This window comes from Sprattus sprattus, assembly GCF_963457725.1.
Source record: "Sprattus sprattus genome assembly, chromosome: 7".
In the NCBI taxonomy this organism is placed as follows: Eukaryota; Metazoa; Chordata; class Actinopteri; order Clupeiformes; family Clupeidae; genus Sprattus; species Sprattus sprattus.
In genome coordinates this window covers 22,528,619-22,555,592 of record NC_137926.1, presented here as the reverse complement: position 1 = coordinate 22,555,592, position 26,974 = coordinate 22,528,619, and the positions used below count along the sequence as shown (strand labels likewise).

The 26,974-nt window shown below is 45.8% G+C and overlaps 1 protein-coding gene across 1 annotated transcript in view; it reads right to left on the bottom strand.

Annotated features, from left to right (window-relative positions):
* Positions 1–811: 811 nt before the first annotated feature.
* Positions 812–26,974, bottom strand: part of cfdp1 (craniofacial development protein 1) — a gene marked incomplete at its 5' end in the record, with an annotated part of 30,463 nt that continues 4,300 nt past the window's right edge. Inside the window, 3 exons of the mRNA XM_080841607.1 lie at positions 812–1,572; positions 7,914–8,072; positions 26,018–26,122. Coding sequence (XP_080697733.1) covers positions 1,482–1,572; positions 7,914–8,072; positions 26,018–26,122 — 355 coding nt within the window. The 3' untranslated portion in view covers positions 812–1,481. The remainder of the gene's footprint in view (positions 1,573–7,913; positions 8,073–26,017; positions 26,123–26,974) is intronic.

Below are 26,974 nucleotides of genomic sequence, written 5' to 3'. Positions count from 1 at the left end.
TAAGAAACATGACAAGTGGAAACCTATGACCTCGTTGCCACGATGGGGGTGCGGGGGGATGGCAGAAGTCCCCACACTGCCGGGCATCAGAGGGGGCTGGGGTGCAGGAGTGGTACCCTGGAGGGGGTAGCACATGAACAGTTGGCATAGAAAATGGGAAAGAATGTGTGAGAGTGTGTGTCTCTATCAGTGTGTGTGTGTGTGTGTGTGTGTTTGAGAGCGGGGTGTAAAGGGCAAGGCGAGAAAGGTTCTGATGAAATACTTAGAGGCAGTTGGCACAGTGTGTGTCTAAGACCCTGGAGGAATGTGCGTGTGTGTGTGTGTGTGTGTAAGGGTGGGATTCGATAAGGGGGAGGGGTGTTCCTAATTAGTAGTTCAAAGGGGTTCAAAGCAATTAAAAACAAGAGCTTGTTATTTAAAAAAGATGGTAAAACTTTGTTTAATACCATGTCACACATGGGGTAATGCTGTTTACACAATCCTAGTGACAACTGAAACAAAACTGAACACAAATGTGCAAGTCAGACACAAAAGGCCTGAGCTTGTTTCCCTAGAACCTGTACTGAGAATAAAAAAGGAAGAAACTCCTGAGAAAAAGAAAGAAAGGAAGAGAGAGAGAGAGAGAAACAGAGAGGGAGGTGATTGCGCTGTAGCATTCACCCTGTTATTACACATGAAAAAGACTTAAGTACAACTTAGGGCTTCAGTCAAGACATGGCGTTACACTATAATAATAACACAAGTCGCATTCATTGTTTTTGTGTCACTTCTCCGCTACACAGACAGCTGACACACACACACACACACACACACACACACACACACACACACACACACACACACACACACACACACACACACACACACACACACACACACACAAACAAAGCGGGCTGTCACACACAGAATGGGCTGGAACACACACTCTCTCGCTCTCTCTCTCGCAGATATCTGAGCAACAAAAAAGCCTGGAAAGTGAAACCATATAAAAATAAGAACATATCCTGTGATTGTTTGTAATATCTGATCTAAACTCTTAAAATCGCCTTCATCTTTACTACCCCTACTCTCTCTCCTCTCTCCCTCACTTCAATAACCGTCCAATCAGAGCTCCGGGAACACTTTGTCCTTTCCTTCCTGCTGGGTTTGAGTTCATGTTCGTCCGTTGATCCATCCAGTACAGGTAATGACTAGTGGACAAACAGTTACCGCTGTGCAAGATGGTTGCTGCATTTGCTTATGTAGAGACTCAGAGGAACAACAGAGGCAGATGTCTTCATACCAAGAGGGTCACTGTAAAGATCACATCCAGCAGTAAAATGAGGGACATTGAGTGGATGCCTGTGGATTCTGGAACAAACTAAAACAAAACAAACAAACAAACTAAAAAAAAAAGCAGAATGGAAGCCAGTGGTAATGTTTGTGTTTGTGTGTGTGCACATAGTGTGCAGTCTGTTGATGATGTCGTCCTCATCGCTGAGTCATCGTTTCATGTTGGTCAGACGGACGTCTCGTTCCAGCTTGAACTGTCGCTGGTCCACTCTTTCCAGAAAGTTCTTCCTTTCCACATACCTAACGGGGAAGAATATAAGTGTGGTTAATATTCAAAAAATAATACATAAGGACAGTGAGACAGGGAGTGAGATTGAATTGGGGTGTAATAATGTTTTGCGTTTCAGGCATTATACTGTAGAGTGAAGAGATTTTGAGGTGAGAAAAGAATGAGGAGGGAGGGGGATCCAAAGAAGAGATGAAGCAGCACTGAAAGATCCAACCTCCCAAGGGCCCGCGTTTGTGTTTGCGGAACAGAAAATGGACTGGCATCAGATGATTAGGGTGAGTAGAGAGGTCTTTGTGGCAGTAGGACGGAGGCAGTGAGTACTTGCAATGTTAAAAAAGGTAATTTGAATGCATCCTGCATACATTAAACAGCATAGTCATGCAAGGCTATGAGGATGTCCTGACAGCGTTGGTGAACCCGAACCAATGACATTCAAGTTAATAAAGCACTTTCACCATGACTCCACACTATCGATCTCCTCAAAAACAATCCCCTACACAACTGCACAAGCATGCAAAGGTATGTGTGCAAAAAGTGAAGGCACAATCACACACAGATAAGAAAGTGCGCTTATCCATGGTCACTCACATGGGCACAGACTTGGGGGAGCAGTTACGCAACAGCTTCCTGTTTAAGTGTGTGGGGAAGGTGATTTGCACTCATGCTGTTACAAACGTCTCAGATGACATTAAAATTCTGCAGCTTCCTGCCAGACCCTCTACTGTCTCCTGCACGCTACTCCTATGGTCTAGAGACACGCAGGAGCCAGTGGGGGCACACACACAAACACACACACACACACACACACAAAATTAGGGGACTATGTATGTGTGCGTCTATGTAAGTGAGAAAGATGCTACTGCCTAATGGTAACCAGCATATCCTTCTGAGGCTGGAGTACTTTTGAAGTGTCCTACTTCTCAAAGCCACTGTTTTTCCCTGTCTTTTTAGTGGCTCTGCTGTTTCCTCTGAATTTCCAGCCAACTTTTTGTATCCAAGGGGGGTTAAAGTTGTCCTTCAGCTTTGTTTTGCTTTTGTGCTAAAACGGTTTCCGAGGGCCATTTTTAAACCACATCAAAAACTGTCTGGTTTTCTTTCTTTGTAGGAACTATATAAATAAAACATGGTTTTTGAAATGATTAACAAGAATAGTAATGGAATTTATTCTGCTTTAAAAGACCTATCCTATCCGCAATCCTATGTCTGGTAACTGTCCAACAGAATTGTGTGATTTTGAAGTTGAGAAGATAAATGTCTCAGAGGCTCAAGAGAGCAGTGGTGTCTGGCAGCTCTGCTGGCCACCGAAGGGTGTAGTCTTCTCTAGGGAACATCTGTGTGTGTGTGTGTATCTGTGTGTGTATCTGTGTGTGTCCCTCTGAGTGAGTGAGAAAGTGAGAGAAAGAGATGGACAGAAAGAGAGACAAAAACAAAGACATGTATGTATGAATGCATGAAAGTATGAATGCTTGAACATGTGTGTACGTTGGGATGGGTTTGGAAGTGGGCAGAGAAGCATCTCAAATCCCAGACCCCACACCCCCACCGAGCCGCCCCACTGGGCCCTGCCATCCACACCCTCAGGGCCTCCTCCCATCTCCCGCCTCCGACCACATCCCTCCCAGAGAGACGGTGATCTGGGGCGGCAGAGGAAAGGAGGAGAGGCAGCCAGTAATTTGGCCTGTCGGAGCAGCTTTATTTTTAAACCCCACTTCCATGTGGGGTTTTTAATTTGGAGCGCCCTCGTTCCCCCACTAGTGTCTGGCAGAAGACGTCTCTCTGTTCACCCTTTTCACTAACTGTACAGGAAAAAAAAATAGCCCTGCAGGGACCGCATTACATCATTGTCTGAGACATTGGGGGGCACACGAAGGGTTAAAATGAAGTAAGTAACCAAGGCTGGTCTCAGTGGAAGGAGATGATGTCATTGTGTATTACTCCTCTCAGATGGGATTGGTGGTGGCACAAACATTCAAACCCACCCCCATTTAATACACAAACTGCCCCCCTCCCCCTCCCCCTCGCCCACCCAACCTAAGTGCACCCTGGGATTGCAGAGCAACAAATCACTGATCACAAACTGCCTCAGGGAATGCCAGCTCAGTGCACAGTGAGTATGAGGAGGAGGAGGAGGAGGCGTGCCTGGTAGCTATGAAGATAGCCTCCCACCCTAAGAGAGGCTGGAGGGGTAATTATGAGGATGGTGATGGGGGTGAGCTCATCCACCAGGTAACAATTAAAATAGGGGAGGCAATAAACAGGACCCCGTTTAACACAAGGGAAGGCAGGTTCTCAATAGTGTGAAGGGAAAAGGCATTCATATCTGTGACATATGACATTGAGGCTTGGTCCCCCCCAACCATCCATCCTCAGGTGCCCCTAGAACTCACTGCTGCAAGCTCTACAGACGTGTTCGGCAAACCTGCTTTGCATGCTTCTCGCTCTGTGTTTGTGAATAAATCATATGGGGCTCGATCATCCCTCTGTTGTGGCTTAAAGAAGTCATGCCATGCGGTCTGATACCCATCACTAAGACGTGTCAAGTAGCATATGACAAACTGGGAGCGTGGAGATCGTAAAAGGTAAGGTTACACCCCAACAAAAACCACAGCAGCGTTACCTCCATCACCCACCAGAGGCACTTCCCTTGCTCAAGCATCCCTTTGGAAATCGGTTTCAAAAGCCATCATCATATACGACACTATCAGTTAAATGATCATATACGACACTATCATTTAAATCATCAAATACAACACTATCATTTAAACCATCATATACGACACTATCATTAAACAGCCCTTTTTCACGTCAGACCAGTGTTGCTGTAATATCTATTATAATATCTATCTATATTTGGTACTATCTTCACTGTTCACAGGGCACATTGTGTGTGTGTGTGTGTGTGTGTGTGTGTGTGTGTGTGTGTGTGTGTGTGTGTGTGTGTGTGTGTGTGTGTGTATGTAGCATTTGAACTTGAACTAGGTAAAGCATAATGGTACACCTACCTCTTCTCTCTGTCGGTATGTGTTTGTGTATGTGAGAGAGAGTGAAAGGGGGTGAAGTGAAGAAGAAAATAGTATCACTTGATCCAAAGAGGCGCCTACACAGTTGTGAGAACGGCTGCAGAATATTTGGCATAAACGCCCACAGGAGGACTCAAATGGCATGCACGTAAGTGTGTACACTCTCTCACACACACACTCTCTCTCTCCCTCACATACAAACACGTGCTCTCAGGTCTGAGGTACAGGCTGGTATCTCGCTCGCTCTCTGTTCATATGCATTATGTAAAACCCTCAAATTCTCCGTGGGCCCAAGCTAGGGAGATAAGTGTGTGACGACCACCGCTGTGTACACGTGCAGCCAAAAACACCACACACACACACGCACGCACGCACGCAAACACACAAACACACACACAGCAAACCTGTAAACAAACACTCATTCACTCTCATTCGCTGTCTCTCCTATATCACCCAGATGCATACAGACAGACCCGCTATAGAGACACACCCCAACCCACGCTCTCTCACAGACAGACACAAAAACACACATAAGAGTTATGGATCCATGAATCTGCATCAGACAAACATGTCATTTCAGAAAACATGGCAGCTTGCAGAAAGCTTGCTACAATTAGAGAGTAATTTAAAACGACTTCCCGGGGGGTGCGCCACAGGAATTGTGACACTTATAGAATGGCGGGAAAACAAGCCCCATCTCCATACAGTCGCTGCCCTAAACCACACTCCCTTATGGCAGGAAGGTCGATCCAGAGCCCATGGATCACGAGATGAGACAGGACGGGAGACTAGGGCTCCCAAGCGGCTCATAAAAAATAAAAAAATCACAGCTGTTTCAGCACCAACAGGAGCTTCTTCTGGAGATGGCAAAAAGAGAATTTAAATAAACAACACTTAATGAATGTATCCATCTAATGTCTGCGACATGGCTAGAGTTTTTACTAGTCATTACTTTGCAACTTAGGCAAGTGCCATCTGCTACATTTTTTGAGGAGCTGTCCCCCCACACAGAAATTCTCTCTCACGCACATCACATCACCCCCCCCCCACACACACACACACACACACACACACACACACTCACGCATATCCGCCCTGCTTGTCTCCTCTCTGGCCTCCAGCGTTCCCTTCCCCACACAGCCAACTGTGGCCGGAGGTAATCTGTTTTAAAGTGAGTTTGCCTTCGCCCCACTCCGGCTCCATCCATTCTCCGTCACGGCTGGCACAAAGGATGATGGGGAATTGGGAAGCTGGTGGTTCGGGGGTGGGGTTGGGGGTGGGGGGCTGTGTGTCCTGGTCCAGTCTGATCATTAGTCAGGCCTGAGATCGGTGTTCAATAATTCATGCGCTTCTGCGCCAACCTTCAGCTGAGAAGAATGCCACTGCGGAGGCTAGCTGACAGCACAAGAGGGGAGGGAAAAATGGGGGGGGGGGGGATATGAGAACGCGAAAGAAAGCATGGGAAATTGAAACAGAAGCAGAGAGAGAGAAAACAGCATGAAAGAGGGAAGCAATGGCAGACAGAAAGCATAAGAGAGAGAGAGAGACCGAAGACAGAAGAGAATAAGAGAGTGTCACAGAGTGAGAGTCAGAGCAAAATTGAAAGAGTGCAAGACCAAGAAGAAGAGACAGAACAAGAAAGAGAAAGAGGGGGGAGAAGAAGTGAGTGAAAGAGAAAGTGATAGAGAGAAAGAGTGAGTGAGAGAGTAGATACACCACGATACAGGGAGCGGAAACCCCACTTCAATGCTGCTCAGTCTCTGTGACTCAGCAGACAGGAAAACGGACTTAGCAACACTTCACACGATTTTGTGTGTGTGTGTGTGTGTATGTGTGTATGTATGTGTGTATGTGTGAGTGTGTTTGGCAGACACAGTGTAGGTGAATCAGGGTTTGACTGAAATAGACAAGTAGAGTGAAATATGAATTCAAAATGTTATCTTTGTCTTTGCACCAAAATCGACACAGAGCAACTCCGATTGCAGAAGAGAGTCATGACACTTCATGCACAACCAATATGTGTGCGGGTGGTGCTTTTGCACGTGCACGCAGTACATAACTTTGGGTCATATACTGTATCTAATCCCTTTTTGGTGGGCGTGTGGATGTGCACACATACGTGCATCTGTATGTGTGTAGGAGAGGGAGTTTGTGTGCACGTGTTTATGTGTGCGTAGGCTGAAGGAAAAGGGTGGGTCATATATCAAATCCCCTTTTCTGTCAGTGTATGCATGTGCACATTCTTATGTGTGTGTGTGTGTGTGTGTGTGCGTGCTTGTGTAGGTGAAAGAGAGGAACAGAACAGGTGCCCACACAGAGATCCAGTAGAGATGTAGAGTTGTTTTCAGTGTGTAGTGTGTGTGTGTCTGTGTGTGTCTGTGTGTGTCTGTGTGTGTCTGTGTGTGTCTGTGTGTGTCTGTGTGTGTCTGTGTGTGTCTGTGTGTGTCTGTGTGTGTCTGTGTGTGTCTGTGTGTCTGCGTATTCTCGCGTTCTAGAGGCTCTGAAACCCACCAACCCCAAGTTCTGATACTTTCTCCATTTAGAATTGGAGGGGACGGACAGAGCCCTGATCTGGCGCAGGTCCACTTGAGTCTGGATTACACACATGAGCCACTACCAGAGAGAACGCAGATGGAACTGAAGCACAAACAACGCGTGCAGCCGCTGTGGAACGAGATTCGACACACCTCAATAACAGCCTGTGAACATTGTGGCATTGTAGGATGACACTTTACCCTACATGCTGTTTATGACGTGTACAGCTCAGACTCATGTTGAGAGGCTTTGGATGAGCGCCTCATTCAAATGGATAAATGCCATATTTGCATGCAATGCGGAATGCATCCCCTAAGGCACATGCCCCAGTTGTTGATGGGAAGTCAATCTTCCCTGACTCTCCTGGGTTCAGCTATTGTCTTGTGACAATGGCTGATTGGCCAGTTCTTTGCTGTGTACATGGACAATGGTGTTTATAGCTCTGTTCATCATAATAATCAGCTATGCATTTCCTAACAACATTTTTGATGGAGGGCAGATAATGCCTTCACTCAAAGACACGTGTACTTTCTGCTGTAACTACCGCTTTAGAAGAGCCAATTAGTCTACCTCAAGTCACTCTGATTGGCAGTTTCTAAGTCAAGTCAATCGGCTGATGAAGGCAAAAACATTGCCCTCACCAAAAGGCAGACCTCCCAACCTTCTCAGCAGCTGATGAATGGAATGAAATGGAAACGCTGGTCTCGCAGAAAGGTCAAACCCTTCATGCAAATCAGAAGCTGCGCAGACTGGGTGACCACCCTGTCATCTTCCTTTTGACTGACTGACTCACTCACCCCTCTTTGCCGCGGTTGTGGATGGCCAGCTCATCGCTGATGCCCTCCTCGTCCTTGAAGGTGTCCCAGTCCAGGCGCGACTTCTCCAGTGTGCTCATCTTCTGCTTCTTCCCCCCAAGACGGTTCAGGATGCCGCTCACCCCCGCCGGCCGCTTCACACTAAGCAGGGAAACAAGACAAACAACAACAAAAATAAACAGCTAAAAAATAACAAAAAAACAACAATCTGTAAAGCATTCATAAGGAATAAAATCAGAACACCACATGACAGTCAGTGTTACTATTTAAGACAGAGAAAACCATGACTGTTTCAGGCAAATCTGCCAGTCTGCACCAATGAAGTGCTTCTACGTGTCTACATATGCCGTATACAGTTTACTACGAGCGCCTCAGAAGCGTACGGAGGCAGACAGACGACTCTTGGTAAAGAATAAAGAAAGCCAGCCCGCCCGCTGTGATATTTTCAAATCGGAGCCTTTGAGGCTGTGCACCAGAGAGAGACGAGGAGGAGAGGAAACAAACACGCGGAGGGAACTCACCACTGGAAAAGACAGGGAAAGGGAGAAATGAATCATTCATTAAAGAACGGTGCAGTCCTTCTATCGATCTCACATACACACACACACACACACACACACACACACAACGTTCATGGAATCCATTTCTTGCGACTGCGACGGAGGCGGCCCAACACAAAGACGCCTATCTGCGCTAAATAATACAGAAGTCATCTTGACACAGGGGTTTCGCTCCGCTGCCATAATGAAATGTTAAACGATCTGTGGCACGGAATGGCTGAAGACATCAGACTGGGCTTGCCCAACCCCCCCTCACAGCTGGGGGACCTCAGGGTGTAGGGAATATCTGAGAAGTGGATGTGTGTGTGTGTGTGTGTGTGTGTGTGTGTGTGTGGGGGACTTCCATTAAAGGTTTGGGGTGCAGTGAGGGGTGTCGGTGGTTCCAAGGACAGACACTTTCACGCCAAGGTGAGTCATGGCTCAGACCCCGTGGAGAGGAAGTTGGACTGTGACGGCTGCTGATTCTGCTCATTCTAGGAGCTAGAGCAGAGGTGTGTGAGTGTGTGTGTGTGTGTGTGTGTGAGACAAGGCAAAGCGACAGAAGAGAGGAAGCTTGAATGGATTTGAGTGTGCATGTATAGTGGAGTTTTTCCATATGAATAGCGTCACTCGGCTCACCTCACTAAGCTTAGCCCATCATTCGGCCTCAGCCACTAAGCACATCCTGCATATCCATATATCAGGGTCTACTCACGTGTGGGTATCCAGACATACACAGATTATCTACAAAATGGAGGCAAAGATCACTGCTAAGTGTATCGTTTAGATTCCTCTGCTTATACCCTACCTGCCATACAGATATTCATGTATGTATTGGTTAGTCTAAAACAAAGCTAACCTGTTTAGTTTCCAAGCTAGTACCTTCTCTTCAGTCCAAGAAAATGGAGGATGCTTGGTTAAAATGCATTCCATTATTTCTATGCCAGAATCCCTCTTAACCTTAAATGTAAGCTGTTTCTAATACTATGTGGGCTAGCTTGCCAGTTCAATGTTATTTAACTACAGAATTTATCGAGTTTATACCACTTGTCACAGTGACATAATACTGAATTCAATGACTGAGCCATCACAAAACATCTTACGGTATTTTCAACGTCATGCGATGCAGTTTAAGGCAGACCCATCGCGGGCAGGAGAGGGTCCACCATGGGCTCAGTGCCGCGCAGTTTGCTACCATTGAACTTGTAATGGAAATGCAAACTAGCTTGGCACGGCCAAAAGTGCCAATGGAAAAAAAAAACAATATGTGTGTCAAAGGGGGATAGACTAAATATTTGTGTGTGTATCTATGGAATAATAGCGAAAACAGACAGACAGACAGACAAAAAAAGAGAAAGAGGAAGTGAGAGAGTGAAAGCTCATGTATGAGTGAGAAAAAGAAGTGTGTGTGTGGAGGCGTAAGTGTGTGTGTGTCTGTATGTGTTTGTGCATGTGTGTGAGATGTTGCACAAAGCATTCTTAATTCTTATCACACACACACACACACACTCTCTCACATACACACCTCATCATTAGGCTTCAGCTAAAATGATGACACCAGGCATCATTAAAACTTTAACAGCAGCTAGCTCACCACAACATTATGAGATCCTGAGCACACACACATTAACACCGTGCAATTATACCCTGTGCAGCTACAGCTATAACAAGCCTCTTTAACAAGCTATGTTTGCCTGTAGTTTATATACACCATAATGATGGCGCTGCAGAGATGAATTTACTTCTCTGTGTGGATGTGATTTTGTGCTTGTGCTAGTATGAGGATGTGTGCGTGTGTGTAGGTGTGTGCTTGTGTGTGTGTGTGTGCGTGTGTGCTACGCTTTCAATGCTTAGCTAGGAAAGTAAATACCATTATTGTACACACTCTTACAATGCAAAACGTGCTGACAGGCACGCACATACACACGCCCTTGTAGACTCTCAGTCCTCAGCTCTTGGTCCTCACTGAGGATATGAGAGCTTCAGGGAAGGAGCAGCAAAAAGCCTGCCTGACAGAACGTGTTTGCCATCACTGTAGGCACTGTCAACATCATGCAAAGAGAGAAGACGGCCAGGCCAGAAGGCCAGAACAGAAAGTATAGCCATGGAGTTCTTTCAGCCTTGACAGCAACCACACACATCCTTACACACATGGGCTGGAAGACATGCAAACACAGGACACACATATAGACATACATTAAATCCACATTAAAACAAATGCACACACAAATACTCATTTACAGAGGATCTCTGGCGCACACTCTCTTCTTACACACCCCTTTAAAATCAGTCTCTCTCTCTCTACATGATGCACACGTAATTACATTAAATGAAACATTTGCACTGGGTTGTACACAAACAAATGTGGGCGGGCGCACACACACACACACACACACACCTGTTATTTATAACCTGTTTAATAAAACTCATTGTTACACAGCTGCGTCTGCTGAACACAGTTCCCATAGCCACAGACTAAACACCGACAAACATACACACACAGCCCCTGCAAATGTATGTGTGCATGCACACGCAGCCCCTGCACATGTATGTGTGCAGGCACAGGCACGCATACACACAATAGATGAGAACTTAGGCTAGTTGGCCATACATACATTTCAAGACAAGAATTCAACTTAAAATGTAGTTCCATGTCCAACTACCGCAATTGCATTTGATCATGCCTGCATATCTTATAGGAGGTGACAAACGAAGCAAAACATAAAACACAAAAGCAACAGACACACGCCCACTCAAACAAACCCCACCTACACCCACAAGTATTTGAATCCACCACCACATGCCAAACCGGATCAAATGTGCACGCCTAACACAGTCAGACATGTTTGCCAACAAATCAAAAGCCTTTTATAACATGGTCTGTGCTGGCCCTCTCCCATCCCCTCCGGGGGTCAGTTCAGCCTCCCCGCTCGCATGGAGCTCGCTGGAGCTCTAAAACCTCTGCACTGCGTCTCACCATAGTCCCCACAACAACCGACTAATACACGTTCCTAAGGCAGAGCAACTATTTAAAGTTCACAGTGCAGTGCATTTTCATGACAAAAAAAAAACTGCTATTCCTCTAAAGGCCCATGTGGCCTTTTATTCCTATGGATTGAAATGTTTTGTCAGTGTTAAATAATTCATAAGTGAGCTGGTAGTCCCCCGGTCCTCTGTTAAGCTGTGATATGGCTGCTGCTGAAAGGTTCCCATCTAATCTCCACAGGTCACGGCCCCAGCCAAACACTTTTAGCTTTGAACATATTCATTAGAAAGAAAAGGGCCCCTTGTGCCTCATAGCTCTGTTACACCAGCAGAGGCAGGGGATGGGGAAAAAAACTGATAGGAGAGCGATCGATTCATTGGTATGACGGTGCAGTACCGCCACTGCATTTCTAAGTAATATAGCGGCGTGATCTATAGGCGTCTGGGCCAGGTGGCTGGAGTGTCTGAGGCCTCTGAGTGACGGATTCGGTGTGTGAAGCACTGGGGATGGAGGTGCTGCAGGGCACCGGCGATGTGACAGAGAAACGTGATGCTGAAACACAGGAGGAGGAGGAGGAGGAGGAGGAGGAGGAGGAGAGGATGATTTTTCAGCAGGGGTGTGCAATGCAGGTGAGTTGAAATGGAACAGAGAAGCAGAGTTCTTTTTTTTTTAGCAATTTTCCTTTCCAAAGAGAAGGGGAGAGGAAGATGGTAAGGGAGAGAAAAAAAGAAATAGAGAGTAAGAGAGAGAGAAAAAAATAGAGAAGAGACACAAATAGTCACTGAAAATAGAGAAAGAAATAAAATATATTGACAGAGAAAGAGAGAGAAAGAGAATGACAGAGAGTGACTCAGGGGACAGTGGAGAGAGAGAGAGAGAGAGAGAGAGAGAGGCTATTTTTAATCCAACTCACAGTGAGCAGAGAAAGAGAATCAAGTGGGAGAGATACTTAGAGAACACAAGAAGAGTATCAACAAAACTGCGTTACTGACTGAGGAGCAACTGCTTCTGCCACCATCAGCAGAACCAACTCTCTTCACACATGCAAGTACGCCGCCACACCCCCGCTGTGCTTTGGGATGCTGGTTTAAACACGCTCCGACAGGGAATCAATAGGCAATCAGAGCTCAACTGATAGTCAATGCGGCCTGATGGCGCTGGGGAGGGGCGAGAGGGAGGAGTGGGAGCAGGGAGGTAGGCAGGGCTGGCTGGGCACCGAGCCACGCTGCAGCGCCGGAGCCTGGGCTGAATGCTAAACGCAGAACCAAGGTGACAGCCCTTGAGCCCACAGCAGCCTGATGAAGCAGCATGCCGGGCTGCAGGCAGAGCCTAACACAGCCTCAACACACACACACACATACTGATGTGCACACACACCCTAGTGTAGATAAATAGGAAAATACATGAGCACAGATAAAGATGCAATCGCAAAGCAATGGCAGATCTTTAAGTTGATGGCTGGATATATCCAGATCCCAGACCATTTTGTGTCCACCGTAGGTAGGAGCAGGTTCAGAAAGTATATGTTCTGACCGATCTGCCCCATCTGTGCACTCAACCAAAGGATTTTACCTATTATGGACAATACTGGTTAATTGCTTTAAAGGGATAGTTCGGTTTTTAACCCATGAAGTTGTATGGCATCTACATCACCAGTGTAATGCAATCCACGCTGACTTACCTCCGACAGCGTCCTGTGAGCAGAGTTCTCGTCCAGTTTTGGTCAAACCGAAAGTAGTCCGGCAGGTTTCTAGACCCAGGAAAATAAAACGTTTCTCTTCCCAAAACATTATGTGTTCAAAAGAGTGATATATTTGCATCCCAAAACCGTTGTAGTGGAAAAAGTCACACCTCGTTATCACTTGGCCCTATTTTCAATACGCTCGATAATGCAATCTCACAGCCAGAGTCTATCACAGGAAAACGATGAAAACTGTGACAACATTTGATAAAATTGACATAAAGCATCCTTTTCCTGTGATGGACGTTTCTCTCAGGCAACTTTGGTGAATCAAACTTTCGCGAATCAACTTTCGCGAATCAAAGAGGTAGACTCTGGCTGTGAGATTGCATTATCGAGCGTATTGAAAATAGGGCCAAGTGATAACGAGGTGTGACTTTTTCCACTACAACGGTTTTGGGATGCAAATATATCACTCTTTTGAACACATAATGTTTTGGGAAGAGAAACGTTTTATTTTCCTGGGTCTAGAAACCTGCCGGACTACTTTCGGTTTGACCAAAACTGGACGAGAACTCTGCTCACAGGACGCTGTCAGAGGTAAGTCAGCGTGGATTGCATTACACTGGTGATGTAGATGCCATACAACTTCATGTCTTAAAAACCGAACTATCCCTTTAATGTTTTGCTTTGGTATAGCGACAAGCATGTGAGGTGGGTCTGCATATCCGTAATGTGTAGACCCTTAAGTAGGAGACCAAAGAGCATCACATCCTGCCTGCATGCTCTTAAAAAGTACTGCTAACACAAAGACACACACACGCACACGCACACGCACACGCACACGCACACGCACACGCACACGCACACGCACACGCACACGCACACGCACACGCACACGCACACGCACACGCACACGCACACGCACACACACACACACACACACACACACACACACACACACACACACACACACACACACACACACACACACACACAGTAGAGTACAGCCAGGGCTAAGACGATGTGTGATCCTGGTCAGGTTTGTTTGAAAGCTGCAGTCTCCCATGACTGGGTCTCCATTACTGTCTCAGATGAAGACTGAGAATCTCATCAGACCGTGAACTGTTACACACACATGCACACACACATACAAACTATTAAATAAAAAACATTCCCACACACATAAGACTAGAGCCATCTGCATCCAAGATGTTTTCCCCCATCCTAGGTACAACAAAATGACATATCAGTCCACATACTTAATACTAAAGCCTACTCTCCCAGACAAAATATACAGTGTGATCCCACTAATGCACACAAACAGAGAAACAGACAGAGAAAAAGAAAGAAAGAGCGAGAGAGAGAGAGTGTGAGAGAGAGATCCTGCTTGAATGCAGACAGAGGGCAGATGTTGCCCCATGGGTGAGAGACGGCCTACATAGCATCTGGCTACAGGGCATCTTCATCAGATCAGCGCCAGGTCTGTTTCAAAGAAAGCCTCCGCCTGGTTTTGCGTTCTAGAGGTCACTAGAGAGTTCAGAATCGTCCAGAACCTAGACATGACCATTTAGGTGGTTCTAGGTTCAGTGTTGCATACCCTGCCACATCATCATTTCACGGAACCTCCTAACCACCTGAATGCACTGGTCAGTTCAGCCTCTGGACTTGTGAATCCTGCTGCTTAGTAACTCCAGATGGATGGCCTAACGGCAGGAAAGATAGATGCTTTTTGAACCTGACTCTGGCCGGAGCGCATTGCTGACCCATCAATTCTGCTGCAGTCCCAAGGACCCTCAACTTCAGCCAACCACTCATTCATATTCAACAAGATAGTCAGCTTGTGTGTGTGAGTGTGAGTGTGTTTATGTGTATGTGTGTGTGTGTATGTGTGTGTGTGTGTGTGTGTGTCTGAATAATGGAATTGCTTATGCTTCCCCTATGTCTTAAGCTAGTGCCATCTGCCACTTCACTGAAGATTGTAAGGGAGTGTCTTCATGTGTGTCTGCATTAAACTGAGGGTCTGGGATGCAGCGCCTTGTACCATCTCTACTACTAGACTGCAGTGCCTCAGATAACCCCTGTGAGTGGAGACAGTCAGGAAACCTGAAAAAGCACTAGGATTGCAGCTGCATGCAGGAGAGAGGCCAACTTGGCAGAGAACAGCCCACCGAGGAGGGAGGGGGAGGAGAGAGAGAGAGAGAGAGAGAGAGAGAGAGAGAGAGAGAGAGAGAGAGAGAGAGAGAGAGAGAGAGAGAGAAAGAGAGAGAGAGAGAGAGAGAAAGGTTCAGAGAAGGTGAGCGAGAAAGGAACTGAGCTAGAACCTCATGAGAACCTAATCTGCCAGTACTACTGTAACACAAAATAAGATGGTAATTAAATAAAAATCATATGAGAACTAAATACATATTGTGCTCATAAATCATGAAATACAATCTCAACCTGTGTGTGTGTGTGTGTGGTGTGTGTATGTGAGTGTGGGCATCAGCAGACAGAGGCGATCAGGTGGACCTGGTCCTCCTTACTCATGGCTTGTCGCTAAGCTGGTGATTTGCAGGAGGGCTATTATGGATGGATGGGAACCACAGCCAGAGGGAGAAGGCGGGGTGATTAAAAGCAGTAAACAAACTCAACCAATCACACTAACGAGCTTGTCACATCGCAAAGGGCCTCAGGTCAGCACTGAGCTCTGATTGGCTAAGAGCCTGCAATATGTCAGTATGAGATGGAACACTCTTGACCCTGAAGGAGAAGGAACAGGTGAGTGAAGTTATGCCAAGCTGGAGGAGCCTGGCATGTATGCGTGTGTGTGTGTGTGTGTGTGTGTGTGTGTGTGTGTGTGTGTGTGTGTGTGTGTGTGTGTGTGCGGTCACTTGTTTCCCGATGAGTCACTCATTTTTTCTTTCCTTCTCTTTTTCAGTATCACTTTTCCCTCTGATCTTCAAAGGGTGACCCTGGCAGGAATGTGTTGTGCTTGGAGCCCTTAATATGTGTGTGTGTGTGCACGGAAAAAACAAGCACACACCTGCTGGGGGAGGGATCACAGTACAAAGCTTCCTCCATGGCACCACCTGCTCACTGAACACACACTCTCACACAGACACACTCTCACACACACACACACACCTGCTCACGCCACAGCCTTGATAACCTCACCTGAATATGAACACAAAGGCACTGTTTCACAATAGTGCCAACCTGCCCTACCTTCACCCCATTATGCCAGTCTACATATAGGCATAACAATGGCCTTCTCTCTCACACACACACACCTGAAAAGAAAAGAGATAATGATAGGGCCATGATAAATATAGTATATACTATATAGTATAGTAATAGTAAATAGTAAAACTGAAGCTACAGATGGGTGTTTCAGCAAACAAATAGATCACTCAGGCTGGTCAGGCAATTTCACCCTCCATCAATTCAGTCTCCCTCCTAACTATATTACTATAGATCCTCACTTTGTCAAAGTCTTTGTTAAGGATTTTGCAAGCAAAAGCCGAAAGACAAAAGACCTACAGTTGAGGGGGTAATTAAAAAAGTGAGGGAGACAGAAAAAGAAAGAGTGAACGCCATGGACTTGGCTGAATGTGAGCAACTCTACCATGATGATGTGAAATCCTGCTTCACAGACAGTCACAGCCTTGGGCTAGGGAGGAACCCTGGAGTCTCAGAGTCCCAAAATCACACAAATTGTCTGATGACAAACACACACACACACAAACACACACACACACAGCTGAAAGAGGGAACCTGGCGCAGGAATTAAGGTGTCCTGGGAGTGACTAACTGTACAACTGGGCCACCTGAGCTATGTGTAGGGGGGTTGTAGAAGCCCAACCACACACACACACACACACACACACACACACACACACACACACACACCAACCCCCCACTGCGACCTACTTGACAAATCTTCCCCGAACGCTGCTTGAGTCATACAGCCTCCTGAGACACGCTGGCTCTGATGTGACGGTGAAAGGACATTACTCTCTCTCTCTCGCTCACACACACACACACACACACACACACACACACACACACACACACAAACAGTGAAACAAAAGCCCTAATGATTGAGTCCTTTCAACAGACACCATCCTAAGACTACTGTTCATCCCAGTTACAGCCTGTCACCACTTCCCTTAAACTCTGCAATGGCATCTCCTCTTCTACTCCAACACACACTGTCCTCAATCACCCTACACACACACACACACACAGGAGTCCGTTTGAATGGTAAAGGGGCAAGTATGATCAGGTTGCTACTACATGAAGCATTTCCCACTTACAGGTTTATTAGCGTGATCAGCTGCAATGCTGCTTGGACTGGAAGGCTACATTTCATACCAGAAGATGATTAGAAGGATAAACCAAGGTTTTACCACAAATAATGTAACATTTCTGACCAAGTATCAAGGAAAAATTGACTCAAATATATGGCAAAGAGAGCTCCTGCTGGGTAGGTGAAAGGTTTGCTTTGTTGTGCCAGTCAAATGATAACTACACACTCATAATTATCTATGAATTATTGAGCTGTGTGCACAAATTTAAGACATGCTGATGTATCTACTAATGGGCTCAGTTAGCCCTTTGCCCTCCTAATGTGACTAGTCATTCAGTAGAAAACAGACATGTTTAAAATAGGGCTTCCAATCTCGTAGCCTGGCATCTTAATAAAAGGACCTGAAGGATGTCATGCATTTATCTTGATGAGAGATTTGTATCCATCACACCACAAAAAAAATATTAAATATTGGCTAGATATACATCAACCTGACGCCATTTTGTGTCTCATGGAGCCAGTTTTCAGCCTATGAGCTTGTTCTCACAGACTCCCTCGGGAAACCGTCCTCTCCAAAGCCCCCACTTGAAAAAAAAAGGAAAAGCCTGTCATCCGACTCATTTGGAGGCTCTCTAAATGGAGGCACTTGGCTCCACCTAGCCCCAAACATTTCCTTTCGCAAACACACTGGCGAGTATGAGAGATAACACACTTCCTGCCATCTTAAGAGCATTGTTGTTACAGCGACAGCGACAGGGTCAAGAGTTGAGAGCCTGTCCTGCACACACTCAAGTGACAAAGGCTTCCACAGGCCGCTACGCACAGCAGGCACCTTCAAGAGAAGAAAGAAATCTGGAAGGTTTGCGAAAGCTTTTTTGACAGTCACACTGGTGGAGTGGGTGAGGTAAAACATGCATGCACTATTCCTTTCTGCGACATTCTCTAAAGGAAAACATTAGCCTTCATTAGCCTGTGCTTCAGACACGGACACTGACAGTGATGGGTTCATCAGTGCTGGCAGCAGCTAGTGCAAGGGATGCATCTCTTTGTGGGCGTGCAGTATGACATTTTCAGAGCTTTCTCCCCCCTTTCTCTCCCGTGTCTCTGGAGCGCTGAAGCCACACTGGGGGATCTCTACGAGCTGGGGGAGGATGGGACCCAGGCCTCATTATACGCCGGTTTTGCAGCTCCCGCTTTTTTTGGGTCACGGAATACTTTCAGCCAGCCTCTGGAGTGAGTGCCCTCATTTAGTCACAATGTCACTATGGCTACAGCGGAACACAGGCTGTGCTGGTGATGACATGTTGCACATCATGAAGGGCAGCAAGTCTAGCAGTGTACATGAAGGATGTGCTCGTGAACTGAACTATTTTTTTTTTTATAGTCTGTGCAGGACATAGATAAATAATTAATAATTGAAAAAAAGAGTGGGTGGTGTTAACCAAGCTAGCGCAAAATTCTTGTGAGGGAGAAGCAAGTACACTTGTACATTTCTCAGTGTCGCAACTTCCAGACCTCAGTTTAATTAAAATGACAGTCTAATTGAGCCCTAATGAGGCATTGGTGTTCGTTAATTACTAAAACTTCATTTTGTTGACTGACACACAGCCTCAAAGTACAGATTAAGAGTTTATTTACCGTTTGTAAACTACTTCCTTGCAACATGACCATATAGGCATAAATAACTGTTGCATTGCTATCACCCCACCCCATCACCTCAAACCACTTCGGGGAGTTTTTTGAGGAACCATATGAGGTTACAAATATTTCACATGATGTTCTTCAAGAACAGCTCTGCAGCTGGCTGAGTGTGTGGACAGCAATGAAATGCAGGAAACTGTCTGTCTGTCTGACAGTAAAGAGGGGGGCAAGGTGAAAATGGAGAATGAGTGAGAGGAGGGGAGGTGAGTGAAGGACAGCGAGAAAGAAAGAAGTGAGTTACCTCTCCAATCCGTCAGCACAGTTTCATTACAGAGATTCTCTGATTGGGATCCCCCAGTCATGGTCATGGTGTGACCAGTGCAGAATGAAGCCATGGTGACACACTGATTGCACAGATGACACACAAACCCTGTATCTCTATCTCTCTCTCAAAAACACACACACACTTTATACTTAAGTGTGAGTGTGTGCACACAATATGAAGGAGAGGAATACCGTCCAACACACACACAAACAGACTGAAAGGCAGGCACACACAAAAAACACACACCATACATGTTCATCAACAGTTGTGTGACTGGTAGGGTTCCCCCTGGTGATGGACAGCTCAGTCGGTAATTACCTCATCACTTCCACCTCTGTTCACTGCCCTCCGATCACTGCACAATGCCTGAGGCTGACTCCAGTTAACCTCTGACCTTTGACATCCCATGGGTCATCCCACTCTCTCTGTTACCGATGAGGGGTGAAAGAGAGCTCCTTTAGACCGCAAACCCCCGCCTCTGCCCCCACTTTATGGCGATTGGTCGCTAGCAGAGAAGATGTGCAGTGCAACATTGGCCTCAGAACAGACGAGAGAAGAGCCAAATCATAAGAACACAGGTGTGTGCCGCTGAGGTAGATAACTACTATATGGCTGTAGGTGTCAGAAATTGAAATAAACGACAGGAACAAGAGAGAGAGAGGCAGAGAGAGAACCAGTGCACACAGTTCTTGTTCTAATTACCCTCACCGATCGTCTACTGAAATGTATGGTCCTGACTTACGTACGTGTTGATGAATGATTAATGAGCAACGTCTATATTACAATTTACCTTCATCTGAGGGCACAAAACCACATGAGAAACTGCGTGGATAGCTGTAAATACCCTCTGTGGTTAAGAAGTCTGTCTCTTTGTCTGTCTGTCTGTTTCTTTGTCACTACCCCTCTTTTGTGGTAAATAGAAATAAGGCCACAACACTTGAGTTGAATCCATAATTCTACTGTGGTGGATTCATGACCAGGACACCATTTGTACTTCAGCACCTCTTCTGTCTGCCTCTCCTGAAACTGCTCCATGCATGGGAGATTGGGAAAGGATTGTGTGTATAACATGGATTACTCCTCTACCTATTTTCATTAGCCACTCAGAGAAAACACCTTACAGGGCCCCCAAATGAGCAGGTTTGCACAGGGTGAAAACCTGCATGGAGAGCCAAGATGTGGCGCAGATCCAGGCTATAGTCTGCTTCTATGTGGGGTGAAAGCACGGCTGCTCTGCTCTATAGAAGGCAGTACGAAGAGAGAGCTGGTTTATTTTTAGACTCCCAAAACGGAGCTCCAGAATTACAAACCCAGGGTTGTGGTGCATATGGAAACAATTAGTCTTACACTGGACACACTCTCTAGTCTCTCTATTCCTCGCTCCATCGGCCTCTCCTCTTTTCTTCTCTCTGCACCTTCCTGAAAGTTCTCTTTCCTACACTCTGTTTTATTTGCCTCTCGCTCTCTCGTTCACATTGTTTTTTTGATGACACACAAAATACTGGTCGAATACCATAACAAAAAAAAGCGCAAGAAACTGGCAAACTGGTATTTAAGAGACTCCAGCAAGTTTTGTTTACTCAATTTGGATGCTAAGCAGGCACCTGTTACCAATGGGAAAAACCTATCTCTACTTAATCTGCATGATTTCTTCATTTGTTTACTCTTCAGCAAGGATTTGATTAGAACTCATAATCCTCATTTATTACTTTAAACGTTAGAGAATGACAAATAAACACACATTTGAGGAGAGGAGCCAAGCAGTAATGGTGAGATTCGGAGTCGTGGGTCTCCTGGCTCCCTGGGTTGTTAGAGACTGACTGACGGTAGGATAGCAACAGTGGGCTCATTTCAATCGTTTACTGATGACTACAGGGCAGACTACAGGCTAAAACTCCTATTAATAAAATTTAAGTTTCCATTTAGAGTGATGTGCAATGCCTTGTGATAACATGACACAAATCAGGCTAGCTCAAGCTGAATGGTGTCGTTTAGTACTTCAGCATCCGCCCACACACCAAAAAGCACTGTTTAAATGATTCTGAAAGCCCTCTTTTAATGAAACATATGACAAGATATAAATGAAACAAAATACGGCTGGTGTGAAGAAGACAGCTGATATATTCATTTTAACTGACTCATAAAGCAGACACAGTGCATGACTGCACGTGGGTCTGCAGGTATTTATGTGTCAGAGTGGCGCGTGGGAGCGACAAGATGTGAAGCCGATTGACTGGTCCCAACTCCCAAGCCTCTTAGACAGCAGCGCTGCACCTCTCTTTCCCCTCTTCTCTTCCTCCACTCCCCTCCTCTCCCCTCCTCTCCTCTCAATCCGGCCGCCTGCCTGATAATCCCAGACCCTGTGTCAGACCCCCACCAGCAGGACACCGTAAAGCCCTCCTCTGATAGGAACTATCTAACATAAACATGACATGACAGGGAGAGAGGATGTGTGTGTGTGTGTGTGTGTGTTTTTGTGAGTGTGTGAGTGAGAAAGAAATAGGGATGAAATGAAAGGGAGTGTGGGATTTACAAATAAGGGTAGCAGAGTTTCTGTGTGTGTCTGTGTGTGTGTGTGTGTGTGTGTGTGTGTGGTGGAGCATGTCATTTATGTAGCATGATCATTAGAATCTCTATCCGCTTACAGCAGCGTCTCAGAGTTTATCATTTCTCTTCATGCAGGTTAACCTTTGTGTATGTGTGTGTATGTGTGTGTGTTTGTGTGTGTGTGTGTGTATATGCTCATAAGGTCAGTCTCAATGTCAACTGACTTGTCGGCTGAGGCAACATCAGGAGAGATGCAGGAGCGATCAATCAACCAATCACAGCGGTTCCAACAAGCGGCTGTAAATCTACCCGGCCCGATAATCAATAGCACTTAGCCTGCGCTGCTTATTACACAATACCACTGCTGCTGTCGCTGTGATGTCAAGTGCCACGCTCCAGCAACCTCGGAGAGCTGGTCCAGCCACTCCACACACATAGGACAGGACACGGCAGGGCACAGACACACACAACTAGTATCTGGCTGAGAGATTATTTGAATTTAATTTTCAATTATGATACTGGCCTCCAACGATTATGAAAAGATAATCGAGATAAAAGGATTATTGTGCCGCATTCCCTTTCACAATGATGCTCTCGTTTTGTCATGCGTTATAAATCCAGTGCAGCCCTTTCCTTTACAGAGATGCTTTTTCGCCCCTCCCTAAAATCCTAAACACGCTCTCAGACAGGCTGTGGTATGTTTAGTTTAGCCTGGGCCAAGATGATGGAAAGAGAGCTTTTGGTCAGCAAGAAAGGTGAAACCAGTTAATTTGTTTGGAAACACTTTGGTTTCAAGGAGTTCGATGAGTGATGAGTCAATTAGCAGTGTTTCCCCTGTATGCATTCAACAGCTCAATTAGCGCTCAGTTAGAGGCAGCACTGCTGAAGTTTCCCATGGTTCATTATTAATGGCGAAACATCCGTCAACGTAGTTAGTATGAAATGTTGACAAGTTTATTTACCATGTATTGCGGTCCTTAAATAAACACTTGGAACAACTTGATTTGGGTTGATGAAAAAAGATGGACTTTCCACTATCACGTTTGTCACATCCTCACATGAAAACATTACCTAAAACAGCAGATGTTTTTAAAGTGGCAGTGCACTATTAATCTGTGTAGGCCCAATTCATCATACAGTATTTATCTTCTCAACTGAATGTGAAAAACCTCTCAGTACATAGTACTCAGTACATAAATGAACAAAGATGATTTTAAATAACACTTGTCTGTGTGTGTTAGTCTATCTATTTACTATTAAAAGTAAAGGAAACTAAATATAAATAAATCTATAGTTATAATCTTAAAAAACAGAATGTTTGATTGATGATAACACTACTAATAACAAAGTAAAAAGTCCAGCGTCACAGGCACATATCCGTGCAGTCGTGTACACAACCGAACTGCTGCTGAAAAAAGTCCTAGGGGAAATGAGTTATCGTATTAAGTAATTGTGATCTCAATATTGACCAAAATAATAAAGACTATGATTTTTGCCATAAACCAGCAGTCCTATATACAACTGCATTTATGAACAGGGTCCACATCCTGCTGCAGACTAGAAGCTGTGGGTGTGCTTGAAGTACTAATGGGTGGCCAGAGAGTGCATGGAGACACTCATTTTAATGGAGAATGTGTGACTGGAGAACAACTACTTACAGAAAGAGAGAGAGAGAGAGAGAGAGAGAGAGAGAGAGAGAGAGAGAGAGAGAGAGAGAGAGAGAGAGAGAGAGAGAGAGAGAAATAGGCAAGGGAGAGGCCACAGACAGAGAAGGGGAAACAGAATGTGAGAAAGACGAGAGAGCGAGGTGGACAGAGCCGAAAAGCGTGGAATCTTCCGCTTAGTCAGCAGGTTTATATTAAAGAGCCGTCAGGGGGCTGCTAAGTGGAGAACCAGAGGAAGGGAGAGAGACAAGAGGAGAGTACAGAGAAAGAGCGAGAGATTGAGGGAGAAACAGAGAAAAAGATATTAAAGAGAGACACAAAAAGGGCGCTAGAAAAACAGTATGCATGCCTGTAAGTGTATGTGATGACAGAGAAAAGGAGGAGGCGAGGAAAAAAATAAGAATGAGACGAAAAAAGTATAAAGTATGAACTACAGTCTGTGAATATATGCCTTTCAACATAAGTTTAAGTATAAAGTATTAGTATTACATAAAGTAACGAGCAGTGGTTCAACCAACCATCATATGTGCCTCAACCAACTCATCATATGTGCATCCATTTGCCCTGACTTACTCTCTGATTTTGGCGGGAAAATAACTGGCAACTTTCCAGGAAGCAGAGGGACATTCAAAAGGTGTTACCAAAACATCCCAATGACAACATCACAGCAACAAGATCTCTGATACATAAAGATGATGGATAAACAAATTCATAACCAGCAGGAAACCACACAGCTGCTGTGGTGCTCTGTGGCAGCACAACACATACACACACACACACACACACTTGACAGAACGCACCTCTAGCCTGCACCACCATGTTTCGGAACAAGCTACAGGAAACACCGCACTTCCTGCGTAGAGAGGAGCGGAATAGACCCACTTCCTGCTCAGGACACAGCTCGTCGCCGCAGAGGAAAGACGCTCCCTGCCCCGCTGGCAATTAAACACCATGGCAACGGGTGGAGGTAATGACATGTAAAGAGCGGGAAGGGAAAGACAGAACAGAAGGGAAAGAACGAGAGAGAGAGAGAGAGAGAGAGAGAGAGAGAGAAAGAGAGAGGGAGAGAGACAGAGACACACAGACAGTGGAGTACAGGTGGAAGGTAGAGCGAGAGAGAAAAACAGAAAGTAGTAGAGAACAGCTGTGCCGTCACTGCCAAGCAAAGATACAAATACATTCAGACTTGACATGTGTCCAGCTGGAGCATCCACCTCCTTCTGCCTCATCACCTCCACACACTCTCTCTCACACACACACACACACACACACACACACACACACACACACACACACACACACACACACACACACACACACACACACACACCATGTGTCAGACCTGACATAGGCACACTCATTTGGTTAACACAGAGGGCAACATGTGGCATGGAGTACACCCTGACCCAAAACAAAGTACATCTTGTGCAACTGGTCACAATTTTCATTCCACATGAAACTCATCACATGAACAACACTGGACAAACATACACTCCCATGAACAGTGTGCGTAGGAGGCCTGGGCTAATACTTTTGCTATTCAGCCATGGGCATGCGTGTGTGTGTGTGTGGGGGGGGGGGGGGGGATCAAAGGCTGGCTGTAATAGCTGTCAGGAATCACTAATGTGAGAAGCCAAAGAAAAGACCGGGGTAGAAGAGAGGTAGAAGAGAGAGAGATAGAGAGAAAGGCAGGGAGGAGTAGGGAGGAAAAAGAGAGGAGGTGAAGGAGAGGGGAATGATACAAAAGACCTGCCAGGATTAGCCCTTCTGTCCTCCGCAGAGGGGGGAAAAACTCATCTCACGCAAACTGCTTATCTCTAAAGCTTACTCAGACAAAAACACCAACATGGGATCAGACAGACCGTTAACCCCACCCCACACACTGTCTTTGGTCAAGGCTTACTTTGGCCAGACATCCTCAGCTGCATCCATGAACTTCACAATGTTGTCATAACATATACAGACTTGCTTACCTTAAGCAATGTACAGTCTGCTTAAAGCTTTGTACTCTAAGTATAACAACCAGTATGAATTGGGGCCATAGTCAGAGTCCATGCACACAAGGGGATGAAAGGACCAAACACCTCTGTTCACTGCCATGCTTCAGACTATTGAGGTCTATGGGCTACTCGAATGTTGGGGTTGTTTTTACTTTTCTTACAAAAAGTACAACCGTTCAGGACCCCCAAGCAGTAGAAAAAAAGCATTTATACAAAAAGAAATTGTGAAAATCAGCTTGTACCCCACCCAAAATTATACTTGTATGTTTTGCTAAATCCAATTTGGCATTAAAGTCTTGCATATTTTCAATTAATATTGTTAGACTGCAGTCAAATAGAGTAACAATCAGTGACTCGCTTAATACCCATCAGCAGGTCTGTGAGGAAGGGGGTGTGAGGGTGAATGCCATACCTGGGTCCAGGACCGGGACGAGTTGGCACAGACTGGGAGGAACCCTCCTCTTCCATCAGGTAGCTCTTTGCCTCCTTGGAGTCAGCCTCCACCTCTTTGGTCACCCTGAGATGGAAGATATGCATTATTACACACACAGAAAGTGAGAGAGGCAGATAGACAGAGAAAGAAATAATAAGATTGAAGAATAAGTCATCAATCCTTGGTACATTTGGGGGCCGCTCACTTAATTCTAGCCTGGCTAACAGTCCTGATTTTAATGCCGGATTTTGATGTGGTGAATCATACCTCAGGAATATAACTTTACTACATAATTCCCCAAACCTACAAAACGGCAGGTGGAAAAAAAATCCAAAACATTCAAAACAAACAAAAGGGTCATCTGGGTGACGACTGGCACTCTGCCCTCACAAATTACACCACTAGTCCAGGAGGGATTCCGTGTTCTTTTCAGGGAATGTGCTTTTCATCAGTGACGAGTGGGCGGGCAGGGGCAGTGACGGGCAGCTTTAATCCCTCTCCTGACCCCACTAGCGCGTGAGTCCCTGCTGCTCAATGCCGAATGTCTGCTGGAATCACCAGGGCCCTGATTCTCAGTGCACGATGTTCCGATTTTTACACTCACAGCAAACACAGACAAATCGGCCAAATGAGTGTTTCACCACATTAGCAGTCGCAGACACACACACACACACACACACACACACACACACACACACACACACACACACACACACACACACACACACACAAGCAAGGCTTTAGTTTCAAAATAAACCCCTCACTTTGGTTAACCTTTACAAGCCATTAAATCTAGCAAATAGATTGGTTCTGCTGCGGTGTTATACACTCTGCCTGCACAAATCAACTCAGTCTCCGTTTCCATCAGCATGCGGGTGGGGGGGGGGGGGGGAGGGAGCAGATAGAATAGGGAACACAGAGAGAGGGGGAAATCGA